The sequence below is a fragment of the Somniosus microcephalus genome, chromosome 1 (genome assembly GCF_052327205.1).
Source record: "Somniosus microcephalus isolate GS21.2 chromosome 1, FLI_Smic_1.0, whole genome shotgun sequence".
Taxonomy (NCBI): Eukaryota; Metazoa; Chordata; class Chondrichthyes; order Squaliformes; family Somniosidae; genus Somniosus; species Somniosus microcephalus.
In genome coordinates this window covers 79,484,750-79,507,718 of record NC_140987.1, presented here as the reverse complement: position 1 = coordinate 79,507,718, position 22,969 = coordinate 79,484,750, and the positions used below count along the sequence as shown (strand labels likewise).

At 45.4% G+C, this 22,969-nt stretch overlaps 1 protein-coding gene across 3 annotated transcripts; it reads right to left on the bottom strand.

The window, feature by feature from the left end:
• Nucleotides 1-2,840: 2,840 nt before the first annotated feature.
• Nucleotides 2,841-21,701, bottom strand: LOC147124190 (uncharacterized). Of its 3 annotated transcripts, none has more exons than XM_085983662.1 (6): nt 21,596-21,701; nt 18,968-20,258; nt 10,817-10,986; nt 7,671-7,797; nt 6,475-6,583; nt 2,841-5,365 (listed from the first exon to the last, which is right to left on the bottom strand). In XM_085983662.1, exons 2-6 carry the CDS (start codon nt 20,074-20,076, stop codon nt 4,871-4,873), a joined length of 2,010 nt encoding a protein of 669 aa, XP_085839788.1. In that variant the 5' UTR covers nt 20,077-20,258; nt 21,596-21,701; the 3' UTR covers nt 2,841-4,870. The 3 variants fall into 3 exon arrangements, with proteins under 3 accessions (XP_085839788.1, XP_085839787.1, XP_085839791.1); XM_085983661.1 differs by having other exon boundaries at nt 21,555-21,694; XM_085983665.1 differs by lacking the exon at nt 21,596-21,701 and adding an exon at nt 21,122-21,547.
• Between the last annotated feature and the right edge of the window lie 1,268 nt (nt 21,702-22,969).

Genomic DNA, 22,969 nt, shown 5'->3' with positions numbered 1-22,969 from the left:
GTGATTATCCCCTCAGTGCTCTCCTCACACTATCTATAATCTCCCAGAATGGATGTAGCTGAGCTGCTGCAGGGTAAGTCTTGGAATTGTCATAGCTGCCTGGCCAGCTGTTTCCTGGAGGTGTTTTGGCTTCCGATTGCTGTGCCATTCCTGTGAAGACATGAAGCTTAACAGTTATGTTCACATCCACTCCTGGGCTGGGCATCACCACTGTCATCAGCATGGAAAGGTCCTGGAAGTTGACATTTTCAGACACACTGACCGGGAGGGTTTGAGTACAGGAACAAGGATGTCTTGCTGCAGTTGTACAGGGCCTTGGTGAGACCGCACCTTGAGTATTGTGTGCAGTTTTGGTCGCCTTATCTGAGGAAGGATGTTCTTGCCATGGAAGGCATGCAGCGAAGATTCACCAGGCTGATACCTGGGATGGCAGGAATGACGTATGAGGAGAGATTGGGTCGATTGGGCTTATACTCACTGGAGTTTAGAAGAATGAGAGGGGATCTCATTGAAACTTATAAAATTCTAACAGGACTGACTAGACTAGATGCAGGGAGGATGTTCCCGAGGGTCAGGGAGTCCAGAACCAGGGGTCACAGTCTAAGGATAAGGGGTAAGCCATTTAGGACAGAGAGGAGGAGGAATTTCTTCACCCAGAGAGTGGTGAACCTGTGGAATTCTCTGCCACAGAAGGCAGTAGAGGCCAATTCATTAAATATATTCAAGAAGGAGTTGGATATATTTCTTAAGGCTAAAGGGATCAAGGGATATGGAGAGAAAGCAGGGACAGGGTACTGAATTTGGATGATCAGCCATGATCGCATTGAATGGCGGAGCAGGCTCGAGGGGCCGAATGGCCTACTCCTGCTCCTATCTTCTGTTTCTATGAAATAAATCAAACCCGTGGGGAGAAATGCCCTCCCACTTCACCATCTCCTGCCACCTCTCTCAAGTTGCCTTACTAAAGCTCTATTGCACTTTCCTCAAATAGGGTGACTTCCTGAACTGTAGCAGGTGCTCATCCTGTCACGTGACCTGCTTTCTGTTTAAATGTTGCCTTCTCCCACAGAGAAACATTGCACCTTCGCGAATATCTGCAACAGGACATTTGCAGATCCTTTTCCCCTTCGCATTCAGAGTGAGTGGCTGTGATTGAGAGTCTGGTGCTGGCTTGCTTCTCTTTCATTCATTAACTCCTTGCATTGACTACTTTGAGCCTTGTGATTGAAAAGCGTTTTCCTGGTGGGCATGAGACTGTACCAGGATGACGAAATGTTACATCACCGAGGAACAAACAAACAGTGACACTGCAAGTACTTGGAACACACAACAGCCCAACGAGCTCATTCATTTTGGAGACGCTTGCTCTGTCTAGCAGTGATATTCATGGGGCGTTTCATCAGGCTTTAACCTTGTGGATGGTGGGTAAGATTTAGCTCTAACAATGGACAGGTAGCCCGCAGGCAGATGCCTTTGGCCAATCTGAAGAGGAAGTGGCGTTTAAGCCTGGCCAGAGTGGTGGGCTCAGGATCATGACTTGGTGCAACTAGCATATTGGTGGATAATGGACATTCCACATGTAAAGCATCTTAGCCATATGTCCCTATGCAAGTTACAGTTGATGGAAGTCATGCTGTTGTGATTAATGATGACTTTCATTTGAAGAAGCTTTCACCAAATCCCAACCTTCTGAACACAATGAAAAGGTACAGTGCTTTCTCCGTATCAAGAAGACATACAACTGTGGAATATCTTGCACCTGAACTTTGCAAATGGCATTCGACAAACTATGCACATCGCGCAGTAAATCGCATCTGCAAAGGATGCACTAGTTCAAGCATCAGGTGCTCAAGAAGTGTAGCTAGTATTTGCACCTGGATTTTAGAATCGTAGCTCCAAATCGTATTCAAGTGGTGTTAGTAAAAGTATTTGAGAATAGGTACAATTGAGGAATTTCCCACCTCTGCTCTCCAGGGAAAGGATCTTCCCCACCATTGTATTTGAAGAACTGTGCTCATAGCTACTTGTGCATGACCCTAAAATAAGCAATTCACCCAAGAGTCGTCCTAAAACTTTAACTCATCTTTTCACTGATGTTGACAGTTGTGCTGCGCATTTCCAATTCCCATTCCTGTAATCGGACTTCAATTAGCAACTTTGATCATTCCATCACCAAGACCGCCTACCTCAACCTCCGTAACATCGTCCAACTCCACCCCTGCCTCAGTTCATCTGCTGCAGAAACCCTCATCCATGCCTTTCTTACCTCTAGACTTGACTATTCCAACGCTCTCCTGGCCTCCCATCTCCCACCCTCCATAAACTTGAGCTCATCCAAAACTCTGCTGCCCTTATCCTAACTCGCACTAAGTCCTGTTCATCCATTACCCCTGTACTCGTTGACCTAAATTGGCTCCCGGTCTGGCAATACCTCAATTTTAAAATTCTCATCCTCGTTTTTAAATCCCTGTGGCCTCGCCCCACCCTATCTCTGTAACCTCCTCCAGCCCTACAACCCTCCGAGATCTCTGCACTCCTCCAATTCTGGCCTCTTGCACATCCCTGCTTTTAAATCGATCCACCACTGGCGGCCATGCCTTCAGCTGCCAAGGCCCTAAAGCTCTGGAATTCCCCCCCTAAACTTCTCTCTCCTCCTTTAAGACGCTCCTTAAAATCTACCTCTTTGACCAAGCTTTTGTTCACCTGTCCTAATATCTCATGCGGCTCGGTGTCAAATTTTGTTTGATAATGCTCCTGTGAAGCAATTTGGGATGTTTTACTACATTAAAGGCGCTATAGAAATGCAAGCCTTCACTGCAATTTAAGACTCATGGACAAAGTTATTAAAAATGTAAATATTTTATTTTTTAAAAACAGTAATATCGGTTTTAAACGTTCCAATAATCTGGCAGTATTAGCTATGAAGCAGTATACCTATTGTAATAACTTAATCAGCATCTCTCCGCTCACAACTGGACTAAACGAATACAAAAAATTATAGTATTGTGTTTCTATGGCTTGAATAGGTTTGCCAATTTTTTTCCCCAAAATGAACTAGAGGTAACAAGTTAAAACTTACTAAAAGTAACTTCACGTCTGTGGTATTTCCTATGTGGCTTTAAAAAAAATTACACTATCAAAAAAAGCCCCTTTAAAACTGCAAGTAGTCCTGCACACAGCAATACTGCACCTCCCCCACCGTACAGGAGGGAGGCACTCACTGTATATTAACACAATCACTGGCAATAAAGGCACATTAGTTTGTTTAAGGCAGTGGGGAGACAGGGCCAACTATCAGCACTAACCCGCAACAGAAAACTACCTGCATTTTAAAATCTAATGGGGCGGGGGGAAGGGGAGAACTGAAGCAGTTTTTCTTTTAAGTTTTAGTGTTCTTGGCTCACATAATATACACCATTGGTGCCAGGACTCCAAGATCCAGTACCCCCGACTCATTACAGTGGCCGATGACAATAAAGGAAAGAAAATATAATAACCGCACCAACGTAGCTCTTCCAAAAACACACAGTTTCCAGAGAAGTACATATTTTACCCGCTTCACTCAGCTTGTGAGCATGTGTTTTCCGGAATAAAAACAGAAAATGCTGGAGAAACTCAGCAGATCAGAGTTTCTCCAGCATTTTGTTTTTATTTCAGATTTCCAGCATCTGCAGTTTTTTCTTTTTGTATTTGTGTTTTCTGGAATACAGTGGGACACTTTTTCCATGTCATTTCAGAGAATTTTCACTCGAGAATACCATGTTCCGTTGAATCGCAGCAACATAACTTTACCAACATTCCTTACCTCGGCGGAGGGGGAGGTGGGACGGGGAAGTCAGGCGACAGGGTTGACCAGTAAATCCACATCTGTTCTCTTCTCCTGTCCCCTCCATCGAGTTCTGCTTCAGCAGCAGCTCGACAAATTCACACTTACTGTAACAGGCCTTAGGCCCATGTGGGGGGGTAAAAATGTCTTAGCAAGCTGTTGCCAATAACAAACATTTAAAATAGAAAACTATAATGCAGCAGCTCCATTTGAAAATAAGACTGCAACAACCTTCCCAATTGTTCCATCAATCTGCAGGCCGCAGTCTGCCCATTGCAGAAATCAATAATACAAAGGAAAATATGTTTTTTTATTCGTTCATGAGATGTGGGCGTCGTTGAAAAGGCCAGCATTTATTGCCCATCTCTAGTTGCCCTTGAGAAGGTGGTGGTGAGCCGCCTTCTTGAACCGCTGCAGTCCGTGTGGTGAAGGTACTCCCACAGTGCTGTTAGGGAGTTCCAGGATTTTGACCCAGCGACGATGAAGGATCAGCGATATATTTCCAAGTCAGGATGGTGTGTGACTTGGAGCGGAACTTGGAGGTGGTGGTGTTCCCATGCGCCTGCTGCCCTTGTCCTTCTAGGTGGAAGAGGTCGCAGGTTTGGGATGTGTTGCCAAAGAAGCCTTGGCGAATTGCTGCAGTGCATCTTGTAGATGGTAAACACTGCAGCCATGGTACGCCGGTGGTGGAGGGAGTGAATGTATTAGGTGGTGGATGGAGTGCCAATCAAGCAGGCTGCATTGTCCTGGATGCTGTCGAGCTTCTGGAGTGTTGTTGGAGCTGCACTCATCCAGGCAAGTGGAGAGTATTCCATCACACTCCTTACTTGTGTCTTGTAGATGGTGGAAAGGCTTGGGGGAGTCAGGAGGTGAGACACTCCAAGTCAGGATGGTGTCTGACTTGGAGGGGCACTTGAAGGTGGTGATGTTCCCACGCACCTGATGTCCTTGTCCGTAGAGGTCGCGGGTTAGCGAGTGTAGAGCTGCTGGATAATTTCACCTTGTGTATCAGGTTTCCCCCAGTTTGTAGGTCAATGTCCAAAGTCATTGGAGCTTCTGCTCCAAGGCTGCTGTGTGGTGAAAGGGATTCTGCAGCATATCCACATGGGGGCTGGTAAGGAGGGACTTGAAAGACGGGAGTGGGCTGGACATCTTATTGTGGTGACGTTCTAAAGCAGCAGAGACAGTTGTGTATATAGGTGGGATGACAGCATTAGAATCAACAGGAGCGGCGCAGAGCACATGCGACATGCTAGGCACTGCGCCATGGATTGCTATGGCAGTTGTGAAAGAGGGTATCGTAGAGGGGGCTGATCCACCCAACTGAATGTCAGATTGAGTCATGTCCAGAAAGCTACCGCTCCCCATTTCAAGGTTTCCCATGATCAGATGGTCACTCTCCATCTCTCGAGGTAGAAAGTCCTTAAGAAGCTTCGGGGAGGCGTGCTCCTTGTCGATCTGCACTCGGATCTCCTCTTTGTGAACTGTTCTAATGTGCTTCTTCAGGTTACTGGGATGACGGCAGCGCTTTCCACATACCTAGTGTGGAACCAGAATACTGAAGGTGAATGCAAGATTACTGTAGGGGAATACTGCAGGGAAATACAGGAATACTGCAGGGAAATACAGGCATACTGCAGGGAGTACAGGAATACTGCAGGGAGTACAGGAATACTGCAGGGAGATACAGGAATACTGCAGGGAGATACAGGAATACTGCAGGGAGATACAGGAATACTGCAGGGAGATACAGGAATACTGCAGGGAGATACAGGAATACTGCAGGGAGATACAGGAATACTGCAGGGAGATACAGGAATACTGCAGGGAGATACAGGAATACTGCAGGGAGATACAGGAATACTGCAGGGGAATACAGGAATACTGCAGGGGAATACAGGAATACTGCAGGGGAATACAGGAATACTGCAGGGAAATACAGGAATACTGCAGACCAAGACGGGGTCACCGCAGGCGATTAGTGAGATTACTGCGGTGTAATGCAAGACCAATTAAAAAAAAAAAATCACCCACTAGAGTGACAGCATCCTTGGGCTTGGGAGATTAGTGGCGCGATGTGGGGTGGAGCAATGTTCCCTTTCGTTTTTTTTGGCATGTGCAGCCCCTCGCGGGCCATTCAAAATTCCACGTATGTGTGTTTTTTCTATTTAAAAGCCAGCTCACTGGCTGCACGGGACTTGCAGTGCGCTGCGTGGCCGCACAGCTTAAAGGGAATGTTGGGGTGGGGGAGGGAGTCCGCCAGAGTTCCTATGCTTGACGCGTGATTGCCATCAAACTTCCCCCCACCCCCCCACCCCCCCCTTCAGAAATACAGGTCACATTTTAAAAAACCCATCTATGTGGCTCCTCCAAAAGCTCAGTGAGTGGATCCAGCAAGTAGCTGAGCCATACAGACCAGGAGGGTCCAGGTTCATCGCAGGTCCCCGATGTGTTAACTGATTTTGGGAGACTTGGGGGACCAGAGACAATGACCTTTCACTTCTGGGGCTCTGGGTTCAAGTTCAGTTCAGACTGAAAGTCTCCTCAGGTCGAAATAAAATGTGATTGGGACAGATCACCTTTACACAAACCCCACCTGCAGTAGACCAGCACCTTTACACTGCTATTTGGTTACAAGAAGCACTTACCCGGCACTGATAAGGCAGCTCCCCTGTGTGGGTCCACGTGTGCCTCTTCAGCTCAGACAAGCGATAGAATGCCTGCAGACAGAACTTGCACTGGAACTTCTTAATGCCACTGTAAACAAAAAGGGGAGGAAAGAAATGATGGTAGTAACTAAATTCAATAATACAACTCTCTTCTGCATTGTGATTTCACAGATGTAAAATAACCCCAATGAAGCAGTAGGAACAGGAGTTGGCCATTCAGCCCCTCGAGCCTGTTTGGCCATTCAATTCGATCATGGCTGATCTGTACACCAACTCCATTTACCCACCTTTGCTCCATATCCCTCGATACCCTTACCTAACAAAAATCTATCAATCTCAGTGTTGAAAATTTCAATTGACCCAGTATCCCCAGAGCTTTGGGGAAATGAGTTCCAGATTTCCACTACCCTTTGTGTGAAAAAGTGCTTCCTGATTTCACTCCTAAGTGGCCTAGCTCTAATTTTAAGATTGCGCCCCCTTGTTCTTGATTCCCTCACCAGAGGAAATAGTTTCTCCGTATCTACCCTTTCGAATCTATATAATTTGTAGATGTCGATTAGATCTCTCAACCTTCTAAACTCAAGCGAATACAACCCAGGTTTATGCGACCTGTCCTCATAATTTAACAATTTAGGTGGCAGCTGTGGCTCAGTGGGTAGCAACTCGCCGGAGTCAAAAGGCTGTGGGTGCAAGTCACACGCCCGAGACTTGAGCACAAAAGCTAGGCTGACACTCCAGTGCATTACTGAGGGAGTGCTGCACTGTTGGAGATGTCATCTTTTGGATGAGACAGTAAACCAAGGCCCCGTCTACTCTCTCAGGTGGAAGTAAAAGATCCCATGGCATTATTTTGAAGAGGAGATGGGGAGTTATCCCCAGTGTCCTGGCCAATATTTATCCCTCAACTAACATCACTAAAAAACAGATTATCTGGTCATTTATCACATTGCTGTTTACGGGATCTTGCTGTACGCAAACTGGCTGCCCAATTTTCCTACAACAGTGACTATACTTCAATTGGCTGTAAAGTGTTTTGGGACGTCCTGAGGTCGTGAAAGGTACTGTATAAATGCAATGTCTTCCTTTCTTATCTTTCTTGGATTTCATCAAGCCTAAAGCCGGTTGCAAGTCGACCACCCACCGCCCAGGAACCCCACTTCTTTGTCGCTTTTTACCTGCAGAAAATCTTGTGGCTCTTGTAGTGTTTCACAGCCTGACCGCAGAATTCACACAGCTGTACCAGGGGTGGTTTACCCTTTGATGCTTCCATGTGCTTCACACGGATGTGCTGGGTTAGGTCATCTGAAAAGATATTTTAAACTCCTGTTAACTAAGTGCGGTGTGGCCATTTAGATTTCAGTGCATTTCTAGTGCTAAATCCACACAAACACAGGAACTTTGAAACCAGTCGCCACCATCTCTTGCACATTCTTTGCACAGCACCAATCCTCTTGCACTCAGTGATGCTTGCTGGGGTATTGTTTCAAGGATGCTAGCAAACCTCCATTACCTCACACAAATGGCCATTTTTCATGAGCGAACTGAGACAGCTAACGTTGGCATGCTATTCCACAGCAGAGGGTTATCCTGTCTTCACAAACATCCACATAGGAGAATGTTTTTTTTTTTTTTTTTTTTTTTAAGTTATTCATTCTGGGAATGTGGGCACCACTGGCAAGGTCGGAATTTACTCCCCATCCCTAGTTGGTTTTGATACAACGGAGTGGCGTGCTAGGTCACTTCAGAGGGCATTACTCGACCCACTGAGCCATTTGAGGGAAGCAAAAATGTGTAACATTTATTTTTTAAACTTTTAACTCATCAAAAATAAACCTTTGTACTAATTTTTGCACTGCGTGAATTTTGATGTTTGTGCAGTACTTTCAAGAATAAAAAAATTAGAATGAAGATCATCTCAAAATCAGATTGCAAACTGCACAACTCAGAACATAGACACATTATGCAAGGAGCAATACTTAGCTCTTTACATGATGCTCATGTCTGAGAAGACTTTTTAGCAACACAACCCAATTTAAAAATAACAGCACTGTGGACTCAAAACTGTTCTAGTTACCCATTTTATAAAATAGAATCATCGGAAATTAGTTTCGTGAAATGTCAAGAGAAAGAAAGAATAGATTTTTGACACTGAAAAGATCCTTCAAAGTCCAGAAAAGTGTAAAAGTCTGACCACAGGAAAGCAAATGGTAATTCAGCCTTTATTACAAAGGGATTCTAGTACAAGAGTAAAGAAGTCATAAGAACATAAGAAATAGGAGCAGGAGTAGGCCATTCGGCCCCTCGAGCCTGCTCATCCATTCAATAAGATCATGGCTGAGCTGATCTTGGCCTCAACTCCACTTTCCCGCTCTCTCCCCATAACCCTCGACTCCCCTGTAGCTCAAATATCTGTCTGTCTATCTCAGCCTTGAATATATTCAATGACTCCGCCTCCACAGCTCTCTGGGGTAGAGAATTCTCGGAGAAGAAATTCCTCCTCATTTCCATTTTAAATAGGCAACCCCTTATTCTGAAACTATACCCCCTCGTTCTAGATTCCCCCCCCCCAACCCCCGAGGGAAAACATCCTCTCAGCATCTACCCTGTCAAGCCCCCTCAGAATCTTTTATGTTTCAATAAGATCCCCTCTCATTCTTCTAAACTCCAATGAGTATAGGCCCAACCTGCTCAACCTTTCTTCATAAGACAACCCCTTCATCTCAGGAATTAACCTCGTGAACCTTCTCTGCACTGCCTCCAATGCAAGTATATCCATCCTTAAATAAGGAGACCAAAACTGCACGCAGTACTCCAGGTGTGGTCTCACCAGCACCCTGTACCGTTGTAGCAAGACTTTACAGTGGGGCTGTTCAAACTTTCTATATCCATGCCCCCACATAGTTGCATACCCTGGAGCTTTGAAGCCATAAAGTTTAAATTCTCATTTAGGTGTCAGCTATGGCTCAGTGGTAGCACTCTCGCCTCCGAGAAAGAAGGCTGTAGGTTCAAAGCCCCACCCCAGGGACTTGAGCACATAACCTAGGCTGACATTTCAGTGCAGTACTGAGGGAACGCTGCAGTCGGAGGTGCCGTCTTTCGGATGAGAGGTTAAACCGAGGCCTGCCTGTCTGACTCAGGTGGATGTAAACAACCCTATGGCACTATTTGAAGAGGAGCAGGGGAGTATTCCCCAGTGTCCTGGACAGCATTTGTCACAGATTATCTAGTTGTTTGTGGGACCCTCCTGTGCATAAATTGGCTGCTGCGTTTCCTACATTAGAACAGTGACTACACTTCAAAAGTACTGTGAAGTGCTTTGGGACATCCTAAGGATGAGAGGCACACTCTATAATGCAAGTTAGGAACAGGAGGAGGCCATTCAGCCCCTCGAGCCTGTTCTGCCATTCAATGAGATCATGGCTGATCTGTGATCTAACTCCATATACCCGCCTTTGCCCCATATCCCTTAATACCTTTGATTAACAGAAATGTACCAATCTCAGATTTAAAATTAACAATTGATCTAGCATCAACTGTTGTTTGCAGAAGAGAGTTCCAAACTTCTACCCCTCTTTATGTGTATGAGTGTTTCCTAATTCCACTCCTGAAAGGTCTGGCTCTAATTTTTAGACTGTGCTCCCCTAGTCCTAGAATCCCCAGCCAGCGGAAATTGATTCTCTCTATCTGTTCCCCTTAATATCCTGAAAAATTCGATCAAATCACCCCTTAACCTTCTAAATTCCAGGGAATACAACCCTAGTTTGTGTAAATTCTCCTAGTAGGTTCTCTCTTTATGTGCACGTGTCTCAAGTTGCTGATACTAACAGTTCCGATTCAGGATTTATCCATGAATGAGGCATTCGTGCTAAACATAGCCCCTTCCAAACCTCCAGGCCCACAACATTCAAACTGTACCTGATGTGTGTGGCTCAGAACCTAGTTGGACACAAAAGTATATAAAAGAACAACTTTAAGAAAAAGATTGCAGACAATGAGTGTTACATAAGAACATAAGAAAGAGGAGCAGGAGTAGGCCATTCGGCCCCTCGAGCCTGCTCCGCCATTCAATAAGATCATGGCTGATCTGATCTTGGCCTCAACTCCACTAGAAAGGAAAATTCGGCAGGTAAGTGACCGGCAATCCTACACGATCGCCCGTTTTGTGCCACGCTGATGTTGAATTCCACCTCCCAAGGTATTTAGGTGGATTTTCATTGCAGTGATGAACTGAGTTGGAAAATATAATTGTTGGTCCACAAGCAGTTGGTCACAGAACACGTTTACCTGAAAGATATTCGAGCTGCCGGCCACTCATACTTACTTTTCACCTTGTATGCCTTGTCACACAGATTGCACTGATGGGGCCTGGCATCTCCGTGGTACGCCACATGGTCACGCAGCTTCTCCATGGATTTCAGCTGTTTCCCGCACTGGTCGCACTGATACAACTTCTTGCTGTGGTGGGTTTTCTGGTGCTGGCTTAGCTGGCAACTAGAGAAATAGTCACTTCCAATCAGCCACTTTGTTAACCTCTAGAACGTCTTCTGGCAAAAAAACATTACAGTTGCTCAAGGCAGCCAGGTAACATTAGCATGGCCGTGCAAAGTCAACTGCTCTTTAATGAATCAGAGACAGGCAACGGGGGTGTGCATGGAGGGAGGGAGGAGGGAAAGAGAGAATGGGAGGAGGTTTGGTCTCAAAATCACCAAAAAGGGACGGGGGCTGACTGGAACCGAGTTTTCGCTGCTCAGTATCTGGGACTGGAAAGCATGTCAGTGCCTACCAACTCTGCCCCGCCTGGGCCCAACATTGAGGTCAAGTGGTTCGATGACAAGTCATGTTTCAGGTTACCAGAGGGATTTAAATCCTTCTATGATTCAAGAGCCTTTAAAAAAAAATCCCCCAATTTACTTTCCTTTTGGGACAGAAACAAAAGATTAAAAGGAGAATATTTTACACCAAGTATTCCCCACTCCTCCCCTTATTTACCGTATTTCTAGTCATATAAAGAGTACAGAAATATTGCAACCAACCAATTCACAATTGTTACTGAACAGTCTTATCTGTTCACTGCTTAAAATTTTTTTTTTTTTTTCAACAACTTGCATTTAAACAGCGACTTTAACCAAGAAATGCACAGGTCAGCAAAGCTGGGTGAGATGGGCGAGTGGGACTTGGTGCGGGAGAGGATACGGGCAACAGAGTTTTGGATGAGCAGCAGTTTAACATAGAAACATAGGAGCAGGAGCAGGCCATTCGGCCCTTCGAGCCTGCTCCGTCATTCAATATGATCATGGCTGATTCTCTATCTCAAGACCATATTCCTGCTCTCTCCCCATACCCCTTGATGCCTTTTGTGTCTAGAAATCTATCCATCTCCTTCTTAAATATATTCAGTGGCTTGGCCTCCACAGCCTTCTGTGGTAGAGAATTCCACAGGTTCACCACCTTGAGTCCTAAATGTCCTACCCCGTATCCTGAGATTGCGACCCCTCGTTCTAGACCCCCCCAGCCAGGGGAAACATCCTCCCTGCATCCAGTCTCTGTAGCCCGGTCAGAATTTTATATGTTTCAATGAGATCCCCTCTCATTCTTCCAAACTCTAGTGAATACAGGCCGAGTCGACCCAATCTCTCCTCATACGACAGTTCTGCCATCCCAGGAATCAGTCTGGTGAACCTTCGTTGCATTCCTCTGTGGCAAGTATATCCTTTCTTAGGTAAGGAGACCAAAACTGCACACAGTACTCCAGGTGTGGTCTCACCAAGGCCCTGTATAATTGTAGTAAGACATCCTTGCTCCTGTACTCAAATCCTCTTGCAATAAAGGCCAACATGCCATTTGCCTTCCTAACTGCTTGCACCTGCATGTTTGCTTTCAGTGACTGGTGTACAAGGACACCCAGGTCCCTTTGTACATCAACATTTCCCAATCTATCACCATTTAAATAATACTCTGCCTTTCTGTTTTTCCTACTGAAGTGGATAACTTCACATTTATCCACGTTATACTGCCATGTATTTGCCCACTCACTCAACTTGTCTAAATCGCCTTGAAGTCTCTTTGCATCCTCCTCACAACTCACAATCCCACCTAGCTTTGTGTTGTCAGCAAACTTGGAAATATTACATTTGGTTCCCTCATCCAAATTATTGATATATATTGTGAATAGCTGGGGCCCAAGCACTGATCCCTGCGGTACCCCAGCTATTCACCACCTGCCACCTCGAAAAGACCCATTTATTCCTACTCTTTGTTTCCTGTCTGTTAACTAATTTTCAATCCATGCCAGTATATTACCCCCAATCCCATGTACTTTAATTTTGCACACTAACCTCTTATGTGGGACTTTATCAAAGGCCTTCTGAAAATCCAAATACATCACATCCACTGGTTCTCCTTTATCTATTCTACCTGTTACATCCACAAAAAACTCCAGTAGGTTTGTCAAACACGATTTCCCTTTCATAAATCCACGTTGACTTTGTCTAATCCCGTTGACATTTTCGAAGTGTCCTGTTATCACATCTTTTATAATAGACTCTAGCATTTTCCCTACTACTGATGTTAGGCTGTAGTTCCCTGTTTTCTCTCTCCCTCCTTTTTTAAATAATGGGGTTACATTTGCCACCCTCCAATCTGCAGGAACTGTTCCATAATCTATAGAATTTTGGAAGATGACAACCAATGCATCCACTATTTCCATGGCTACCTCTTTTAATACTCTGGGGTGCAGATTATCAGGCCCTGGGGATTTATCAGCTTTCAGTCCCATTAATTTCTCCAGCACTATTTTTTTACCAATACTAATTTCCTTTAATTCCTCCTTCTCACTAGACCCTTGGTTCCTTAGCATTTCTGGGAAGTTATTTCTTCCTCTACCGTGAAGACAGAACTAAAGTATTTGTTTAATTGCTCTGCCATTTCCTCATTCCCCATTATAAATTCTCCCATTTCTGACTGCAAGGAACCTACATTTGTCTTCACTAATCTTTTTCTTTTTACATACTTGTAGAAGCTTTTACAGTCCACTTTTATGTTCCTTGCAAGTTTACTCTCGTACTCTATTTTTCCCCTCTTAATCAATCTCTTGGTCCTTTTTTGCTGAATTCTAAACTGCTCCCAATCCTCAAGCTTGCTACTTTTTCTGGCAACTTTATATGACTCCTCTTTGGATCTAATACTATCCTTAATTTCTTTTGTTAGCCATGGTTGGGCCGCTTTTCCTTTTGTGTTTTTGCGCCAGAAAGGAATGTATAACTGTTACAATTCATGCATTTGTTCCTTAAATGTTAGCCATTGCCTATCCACCGTCATGCCTTTTAATGAAGCTCCCCAATCTTTCATAGCCAACTCCCTCCTCATACCTTCGTAGTTTCTTTTGTTTAGATTTAGGACCCTAGTTTCGGATTGGACTTCTTCACTTTCCATCTTAATGAAGAATTCTATCATTTTATGGTCACTCTTCCTTAAAGGACTCCGCACAAGAAGATTATTAATTAACCCCTTCTCATTGCACAATACCCAATCTAGGATAGCCTGTTCCCTAGTTGGCTCCTCAACGTACTGGTCTAAAAAACCATCTCGTACACACTCCAGGAATTCATCCTCCACAGTATTATTGCTAATTTGGTTTGGCCAGTCTATATGTAGATTAAAGTCACTCATGATTATTGTAGTACCCTTATTACATGCATCTCTAATTTCCTGTTTAATGCCATCCCCTACATTACCACTATTGTTTGGCGGCCTATAGACAACTCCCACCAATGTTTTCTGCCCCTTGGTGCTTCTTAGCTCCACCCAGACTGATTCTACATCTTGATTTTCTGAGCCAATATCCTTTCTCACTGTTGCTCTGATTTCATCTTTTACTAACAACGCCACCCCACCTCCTTTTCCTTTTTGTCTGTCCTTCCGAAATATCGAATATCCATACATAATGTGGAGGATGGGAGGCTGGCCAGAATAGTCGAGTCTGAAGGTGACAAACGCATGGATGAGTTGAGGCAGGGGCGGAGGCAGACAATGCTGCAGAGGTGGAAGTAGACGGTCTCTGTGATGGAGAGGATATCGGGTCGGAAGCTCAGTTTGAGGTCAAGCAGGACGCTGAGGTTCCAAATAGTCTAATTCAGGCCGAGATGGTGGCCGGACAAGGAGACAGCATTTGTGGCAGGAGCTAGATCTTGGCTTTGGTCTTTCCAATGTTTAGCTGGAGATAACTGCAGCTTATCCAAGACTGATGTTGGACAAGCAGTCTGGTCATCACAGACAATGAGTGACACAGAGGCAGTGGAGGGGTGGTGGTGAGGTAGAGTTGGGTGTCGTCAGCGTACATGTGGAACCTAACTCCATGTCTTCCGATATCGCCATGGGGTAGCATGTAGATAAGAAAGAGGAAGGGTATTCCCAAGGTGACAGTGCAGGGGTGGAAAGAGAGGCCATTGCTGAAGATGCTCTAGCTCTGCAGAGAAGGTGATGAGGAGGTATCATACAACACAATCAGAGTGAGAGTGAGTGAGAGTGAGTGCCCCTGTGCCAGTATTCCCCTCCTCTTTTCTTAAAAAACACGGGGTTCAAAAGGATAGATCCAAGCTGCAAACAAGAATTAAACAGGAAACTTGGGGTACACAAACAGCAAGAGACAGCTATCACAGTAATGTAGTGGATTATGTTACTGGGGGGATTTGCTGGTGCTGTTGGGAAGGGTTGAAATTAATTTGGCAGGGGGATGGGCACCAGGATGTAGCATTAGAAAGGAGAAACAAAGTGCACAAAAGATTCGGAAAGACAGATAGCACTAGAGTAAGAAATAGTACGGTATTAGGTGGGGTCAGACTAAGACACAATACAAGGAGGTCTAAGATAGGTTTACAGTGCATGTGTGTAAACGCACGAAGCGTGGTTAATAAGGTTGGTGAGCTGCAGGCACCTATAGCCACACAGGAATATGATGTCATGGCAATAACGGAGACCTAGCTCAAAAAAGGGAAAGATTGGATTTTAAATATTCCTGGATATAAGGTGTTCAGGAAAGATAGGGAAGGAAAGAAAGGTGGTGGGGTGGCAGTATTGGTTAAGGAGAATGTTACAGTGCTGGAGAGAGAGGATGTCCTGGAGGGGTCAAGGACAGAATCTATTTGGTTAGAGTTAAGAAACAATAGAGGTGCCATTCCACTACTAGGTGTATTCTATAGGCCACCAACTAGTGGGAAAGATAGAGGAGCAAATCTGCAGGGAAATTACAGAGGTACAAGAACTATAGAGTAGTGATAATGGGGGACTTCAACTATCCTAATATAGACTGGGATAGTAATAGTGTAGAGGGCAGGGAGGGGGAAGAATTTCTGAAGTGTGTTCAGGAGAACTTTCTTAATCTGTACGTTTCTGGCCCATCGAGGAAGGAGGCATTGCTGGATCTGGTTCTGGGGAATGAGGTGGGTCAAGTGGAGCAAGTGTCAGAGGAACATTTAGGGAACATTGATCATAGCATCATAAGGTTTAGATTAGCTATGGAAAAGGACAGGGAGCAATCTAGAGTAAAAATACTTAATTGGAGGAAGGAAAATTTCAGTGGGTTGAGAACAGATCTGGCCCGGGTAAATTGGAATCAAAGATTGGCAGGCAAAACTGTAATTGAACAATGGGCTGTCTTTAAAGAGGAGATGGTTCAGGTACATTCCCAAGAGGGGGAAAGGTAGGGCAACTAAAGTCAGAGCTCCCTGGATGACGAAAGAGAGAGAGAGCAAGATGAAGCTGAAAATGAGTGCATATGACAGATGTCAGGTTGGGAATACAAGTAAGAACCAGGCTGAATATAGAAAGTTCAGAGGGGAAGGGAAAAGGAAAATGAGAATAGATTGCCAGCTAACATAAAAGGGAATTCAAAAGTCTTCTATAGGCATATAAATAGTAAACGGGTAGTAAGAGGAGGGGTGGGGCCGATTAGGGACCAAAAAGGAGACCTACGCATGGAGGCAGAGGGCATGGCTGAGGTACTAAATGACTACTTTGCATCTGTCTTCACCAAGGAAGAAGATGCTGCCGAAGTCATAGTGAAAGAGGAGGTAGTGGAGATACTGGATGAGATAAAAATTGATAGAGGAGGTACTAGAAAGGCTGGCTGTACTTAAAGTTGATAAGTCACCAGGACCAGATGGGATGCATCCTAAGATGCTGAGGGAAGTTAAGGAGGAAATCGCAGAGGTACTGGCCATAATATTCCAATCCTCCTTAGATACAGGGGTGGTGCCAGAGGACTGGAGAATTGCAAATGTTACACCCTTGTTCAAAAAAGGGTGCAAGGATAAACCTAGCAACTACAGGCCAGTCAGTTTAACCTCGGTAGTGGGGCTTTTAGAAACGATAATCAGGGACAAAGTTAACAGTTACTGGACAAGCGTGCATTAATTAAGGAAAGCCAGCACTGATTTGTTAAACGTAAATCGGGTTTAACTAACTTGATCCGAGTTGTTGATGAGGACAATGCGGTTGACGTGGTGTACATGGACTTCCAAAAAGCATTTGATAAAGTGCCACATAATAGGCTTACCAGCAAAGTTGAAGTTCATGGAATAAAAGGGACAGTGGCAGCATGGATACGAAATTGGCTAAGTGACAGGAAACAGAGAGTAGTGGGGAACGGTTGTTTTTCAGACTGGAGGAAGGTATACAGTGGTGTTCCCCAGGGGTCGGTACTAGGACCACTGTTTTTCTTGATATATATTAACGACTTGGACTTGGGTGTGCAGGGCACAATTTACATAAAAACATAAGAAATAGGAGCAGGAGTAGGCCATTCGGCCCCTCGAGCCTGCTCCACCGTTCAATAAGATCATGGCTGATCTTCCAGCTAAACTCCACTTTCCTGCACTATCCCCATATCCCTCGACCCCCTTAATATTCAAAAATCTATCGATCTCTGTCTTGAATATACTCAACGACTGAGCCTCCGCAGCCCTCTGGGGTAGAGAATTCCAAAGATTCACCACCCTTCGAGTGAAGAAATTTCTCCTCATCTCAGTCCTAAATGGCTGACCCCTTATTCCGAGACTGTGACCCCTGGTTCTAGACTCCCCAGCCAGGGGAAACATCCTCCCTGCATCTACCCTGTCAAGCCCTGTAAGAATTTTGTATGTTTCAATGAGATCACCTCTCATTCTTCTAAACTCCAGAGAATATAGGCCTAGACTACTCAATCTCTCCTCGTAGGACAATCCCCCAATCCCAGGAATCAGTCTGGTGAACCTTCGTTGCACTCACTCTATGGCAAGTATATCCTTCCTTAAGTAAGGAGACTAAAACTGTACACAATACTCCAGGTGTGATCTCAATTTCAAAATCTGCAGATGACACAAAACTTGGAAGTATAGTGAACAGTGAGGAGGATAGTGATAGACATCAAGAGGACATAGGGAGACTGGTGAAATGGGTGGACACGTGGCAGATGAAATTTAACGCAGAAAAGTGCAAAGTGATACATTTTAGTAGGAAGAACAAGGAGAGGCAATATAAACTAAAGGGTACCATCCTAAAGGGGGTACATGTACAGAGAGGCCTGGGGGTATATATGCACAAATTGTTGAAGGTGGCAGGGCAGGTTGAGAAAGCGGTTAAAAAAGCATACGGGATCCTGGGCTTCATAAATAGAGGCATAGAGTACAAAAACAAGGAAGTTATGAAGAACCTTTATAAAACACTGGTTCGGCCTCAACTGGAGTATTGTGTCCAATTCTGGGCACCGCACTTCAGGAAGGATGTGAAGGCCTTAGAGAGGATGCAGAAAAGATTTACGAGAATTATTCCAGGAATGAGGGACTTCAGTTACGTGGATAGACTGAAGAAGCTGAGGTTGTTCTCCTTAGAGCAGAGAAGGTTGGGAGGAGATTTGATAGAGGTGTTCAAAATCATGAGGGGTGTGGACAGAGTAGATAGAGAGAAACTGTTCCCATTGGCATAATGGGTCGAGAACCAGAGAACACAGATTTAAGGTGATTGGTAAAAGAACCAAAGGCGGCATGAGGAAAACCTTTTTTACGCAGCGAGTGGTTAGGATTGGCATGCACTGACTGAAAGGGTAATGGAGGCAGACTCAATCATGGCTTTCAAAATGGAATTGGATAAGTACCTGAAAGAAAAAAATTTGCTGGGCTATGGGGAAAGGTCGGGGGAGAGGGACTAGCTGAAGTGCTCTTGCAGAGAGCCGGCACGGTCTGTCCTATATGTGATTCCAGTCCCACAGCAACATGGTTGACTCTTAACTGTCCTTTGAAGTCACTCAGTTGTAACAAGCTGCTTCAAGAAAGTGGTCCACCACCATGCTGGCAATAAGTGACAGTGATGCCCACATTCCAAGCATGAATTTAAAAAAACGATGCTAACTGGCTGCACAATACAATACATCTTACAGGTGGGAGCGCCAGGTACAGTGCTGCAATGACCCAGGATTTCATATAGGCAGTAAGTAACTCACCGATAACTGAACAATTTCTCACAGATGTCACACCTGAAGGACTCCTCGCCGGTGGAAACCTGATGGGAAAGGTAGTGAGTATACGTCAGCAGCTTCTTACAACCTTCGCATCTTACTCGTTTCCTTTCCAGAATGTCATCTCTATCTCCTGAAAGGCCCTCGGTTATTAATACAGAGGCCTTCCCTGGCTTCCTCCGCGATCTTTTTGGCCTGCTACGCTGTGTCACTGGTGAACGTTCTGCATTCAAAGATGGCAAAACATTGGTGCTATTTCTGTCGCTATCGTTAATGTCACAGCTCAAGTCTATCCCCTCCAGAGGGACATTCAGTGTTCCAGGCACAGCCTTTCTCTGGGACCCACTTATTCTAACTTTAGTCAACTGACACGGAACCGTAGAATTCTCTGATTTTGCAACAATCTCTTGCTTCTCCTTCCTCCCATTCACATGAATTAGTCTGGTCTGAGGATGCGGTGATTTTCTACTAGAAGCAATTGCTCTAGCTAACCTGGCAGTCTGCAATCGAGTTTTGATTTTGGCCAGGCACGCACGGTGCACCTTTCTGCTCACAACTGATCCATTGCTCACATCAGCTTTACCCTGCGGACTCACCGTCTGTACAGGATTCTCCTCCTTCATTCTCTTAAGCAACTCCAGGTCTTCTAAATCTAACTCCACCTCCTGGTTTCTTACAAGAACATTCTGTACTTTACAGATCTCTTCGCCTGATTCTAGGCCATTCCCGTTTAATCCACTGTTCTCTATGTGAAGCTTTGCTGGTACACAAACATTCAGACTCTGAGCAGCTGAAAGGAAGTCACTCATGTGACAACCTGGGACCTGAGAAGTATAAACAAACTCTAACAGATGGCTAAAACCTTCCAAGCTGACCGTATCCAGAACCACCGTGCACTCCTGGTTATTCTTGCTCAGGGTTGTGTAGAAGTAGCTGCTGCATGCAGACAGGATGTTCTTGTGAGCATGAAAAGTCTTTCCCTCTACCACAACTGCGATATCACAAAACAAGCCCATAGTTCGCTGTTCGTAAAGTTTCTGAAGAATTGCTTGACAGTGATTGTAACATTCCTTATTACAAAAAGGATTATCCATTTTCCCCAAAAGATTCAACGGATTTGCAGTTAAAATGATACAACACCAAAGTTGGACTAAAGGTTATCCTCAAGTCAAGCACCGTGAATATTTAACACTTGAAAAGTCTGAGGATCATTGTAATCCATGGTCCGATGTGCACCCAGTTCCTCGGAGGATGCTGCTTGTCTTCAACCTGCATTCTGAAAACAAACCATTTAAAATAGTCACTAAAAATAATAAGCAGGAGTCATTACTTTAAATTCACCTGGGAAGACACCTGACCTCCCTATAGTTTTATGTTTGCACCTACCCAGGAGTTCCTCATATAACACTAGTTCTGGCACAAAGGGGTTCAACCACCTGTTGGCAAGTATTTCTTGAACCTGAATCCCAAAGCATTAAGATAGGGAACAAAACACTCACTGGTTGAGAATGCATATTCCACCCACCTCTTCCCTCAAAAAACAGTGCATCTTCTGAAGTTTGGAAACTGCACTCCCAATTGGGCAGGAGCACCAAAAATGATTTATAAAGCCAGATTTGGGTGTCTCCTGCATTGTGGGTGTAGGTGCACTTCCATTAGTTCCCAGAAACTCCATCGCTAAAGTGACTAGGGCAGAGTGCAGAATTGCTATCACACCAGCTCCTATTTTATTTTCCTTTAAGGAGCGCTTGTGAAATTGGTGCTCGCACGGAGTTCACTTGGAGAAACCACACGCAGCCCAGGGTCATCCCTCCTACAGTCCAATTTTTCCTTTCAAATCGAAAAGACATTGAATCATGCAAGTTTCAGACTTTAATAATTCCTCCGCAGTGGAGCAAAATATTTTAATAATCTAGTCAGTCACGCTTATCTCTCTAATTAATACAGGAGTACAAGCTTCCTAAACCCTCGTGCTCATGTAAAATAATTCAAGTTTTACTTATCAGAATGAGACTCCCTCATTTCAGTTTAAAACATGACTTATTTTGACATACTTCACTCCTCAAAAGTCAAGACTTTCACTCGTTTAAATGGGCTTTCAGTGTCTGATTCTATTTTGTTCTGCAGCTAATTCCTCACATTTTCCTTGACGCGGACAGTTACTCCGTGAGGAGCGACAGAAATGAACGGATCTTTTCGGCCGCAGCCACTTCTCGGCTGAATTCCGAGTGCTTTCAGATGCGCGTCGACTCGAAAGTGGCAGCAAAACTCCAACCAGGCTGCGCTGCCTCCTGGACACGGCCTGTCCACACGGTGCGCCTTGGGCTTAGCGCCGTGTGCAGTATAACTCCGGAGCAGTGTGAAGCCGAATTGGAGCTGTGGTTGTGGGAAGAGCAGCGACTCCCACCCGCTCTCTGCCGGCGGGAAGGCAGAGCTCGGTGCTGCTGGGCAGAGATAAAACCCACTGCGCCTCGGGGGGTGCAGCCGAACTGCGGCCTTCGCCCACTCCCCAGAGCATACTGAAAGCACGCAAGGCCCTGAAGCGGGCCGGGGGCGGTGCAGACATCCTCACCGGGGGCCGGAACTCCCCATCTCCCTCAGGGCCGGACTCACATCCTGAGGGCCCGCTCCACCGGAGCCGTTTTCCTCCCGCTCGCGCCTCGACCGGCCGCAGGCTCTGACCTCTGACCCCGGCTTCGCGGAGGCTGGCGGCCCTGGGAGAGGACAGGACCCCGGGGGCTGGCGGGGGGGGGGTTGCTAGGTGACTGGTTCCTTAGAGACCACTTCACAGACCTGCCCACAGCAGGCTTCTCGCGACTGAGGAGATGGTTGCTGCAGCTCCACTCAGCCCAGGGCATCTTAGGAGAGACAGTGATTAGGATCATGTAGGGACATAGCGACTGCTAAATATAAAGAAAAAGCTCCAACTAGATCGCCTTCTGCCATCCTGGTAGTCGCATGAAACAACGATATTGGAGTTGCTGACTAGTCATAGCAATCAAACGTGGCCCAAGCAGATAAAAGTTTGGACACCCTGGTATTAAAGGTAGATTATTCACCCTGCGTTGTGCTATCCTATATAAAACAATAACAACTTGCTTTTATAAAACACCTTTAATGTAGAAAAACATCCCAAGGCACTTCACAGAGGCGTAATCAGACAAAAATGAACACCAAGCCAAAGATGGGGGTGACCAAAACCTTTGTTAAAGGGGTGGGGTTTAAGGAATATCTTAAAGGAGAGGGTGGTTGAGAGGCAGAGGGGTTTAAGGAGGGAATTTCAGAGCATAGGGCCTAGACGGCTGAAGGCACGGTCAACAATGGTGGGGCGAAGAGAGAGGGCTATGCACAAAAGGCCAGAGTCGGAGGAGTAAACAGTTTGGAGGGGTACAGCTGGAGGAGGTTATAGTCACAGTAAGGGCTGAGCCAATAGAGTGGATTTAAACACAAGGATAAGAATTTTAAATTGGAGGCATATGGAGAGTAGCAGCAAATATAGTTCATTGAGAACAGGGGTACTGGGTGAGTGGGATGGTGTGGGTTAGGATACGGGCAGCAGAGATTTGGGTGATCAGAAGTTTATGGAGGATGGGAGGCCAGCCAGATGAGAATTGGAATAGTCGAGTCTGCAGGTGACAAAGGGATGGATAAGGGTTTTAGCAGCAGATGGGTGACGTTACAGCGGTAGAAGTTGGTGATCATTGTGATGAAGAGAATATGGGGTTGGAAGCTCAGCTAAGGTTCAAATATGATGCCAAGGTTGCGAACAGTCCGGTTCAGCCTGAGACATTGGCCAGGGAGGGGAGATGGAATCGGTAGCGAGGATTTTGTGGCAGGGATCGAAGACAATGGATTCGGCCTTCCCAATTTTTAATTCAGCTCATTCAGGACTGGATACCAGACAAGCAATCTAAAAAAGAGGTGGAGGGATCGAGAGAGGTGGTTGTGAGGTAGAGCTGGGTGTTGTCAGCATACATGTGGAAGCTG

What these genes read in the sequence shown, in the direction of transcription:
- LOC147124190 (XM_085983662.1), bottom strand. Translation starts at nt 20,076, where the DNA reads ATGGATAATCCTTTTTGTAATAAGGAATGTTACAATCACTGTCAAGCA. An exon ending in CAAGGCATACAAGGTGAAAA is followed by an intron (nt 7,798 to 10,816) that starts GTAAGTATGAGT and finishes ATATCTTTTCAG; the next exon opens with ATGACCTAACCCAGCACATC. An exon ending in AGCCACAAGATTTTCTGCAG is followed by an intron (nt 6,584 to 7,670) that starts GTAAAAAGCGAC and finishes TTTTGTTTACAG; the next exon opens with TGGCATTAAGAAGTTCCAGT.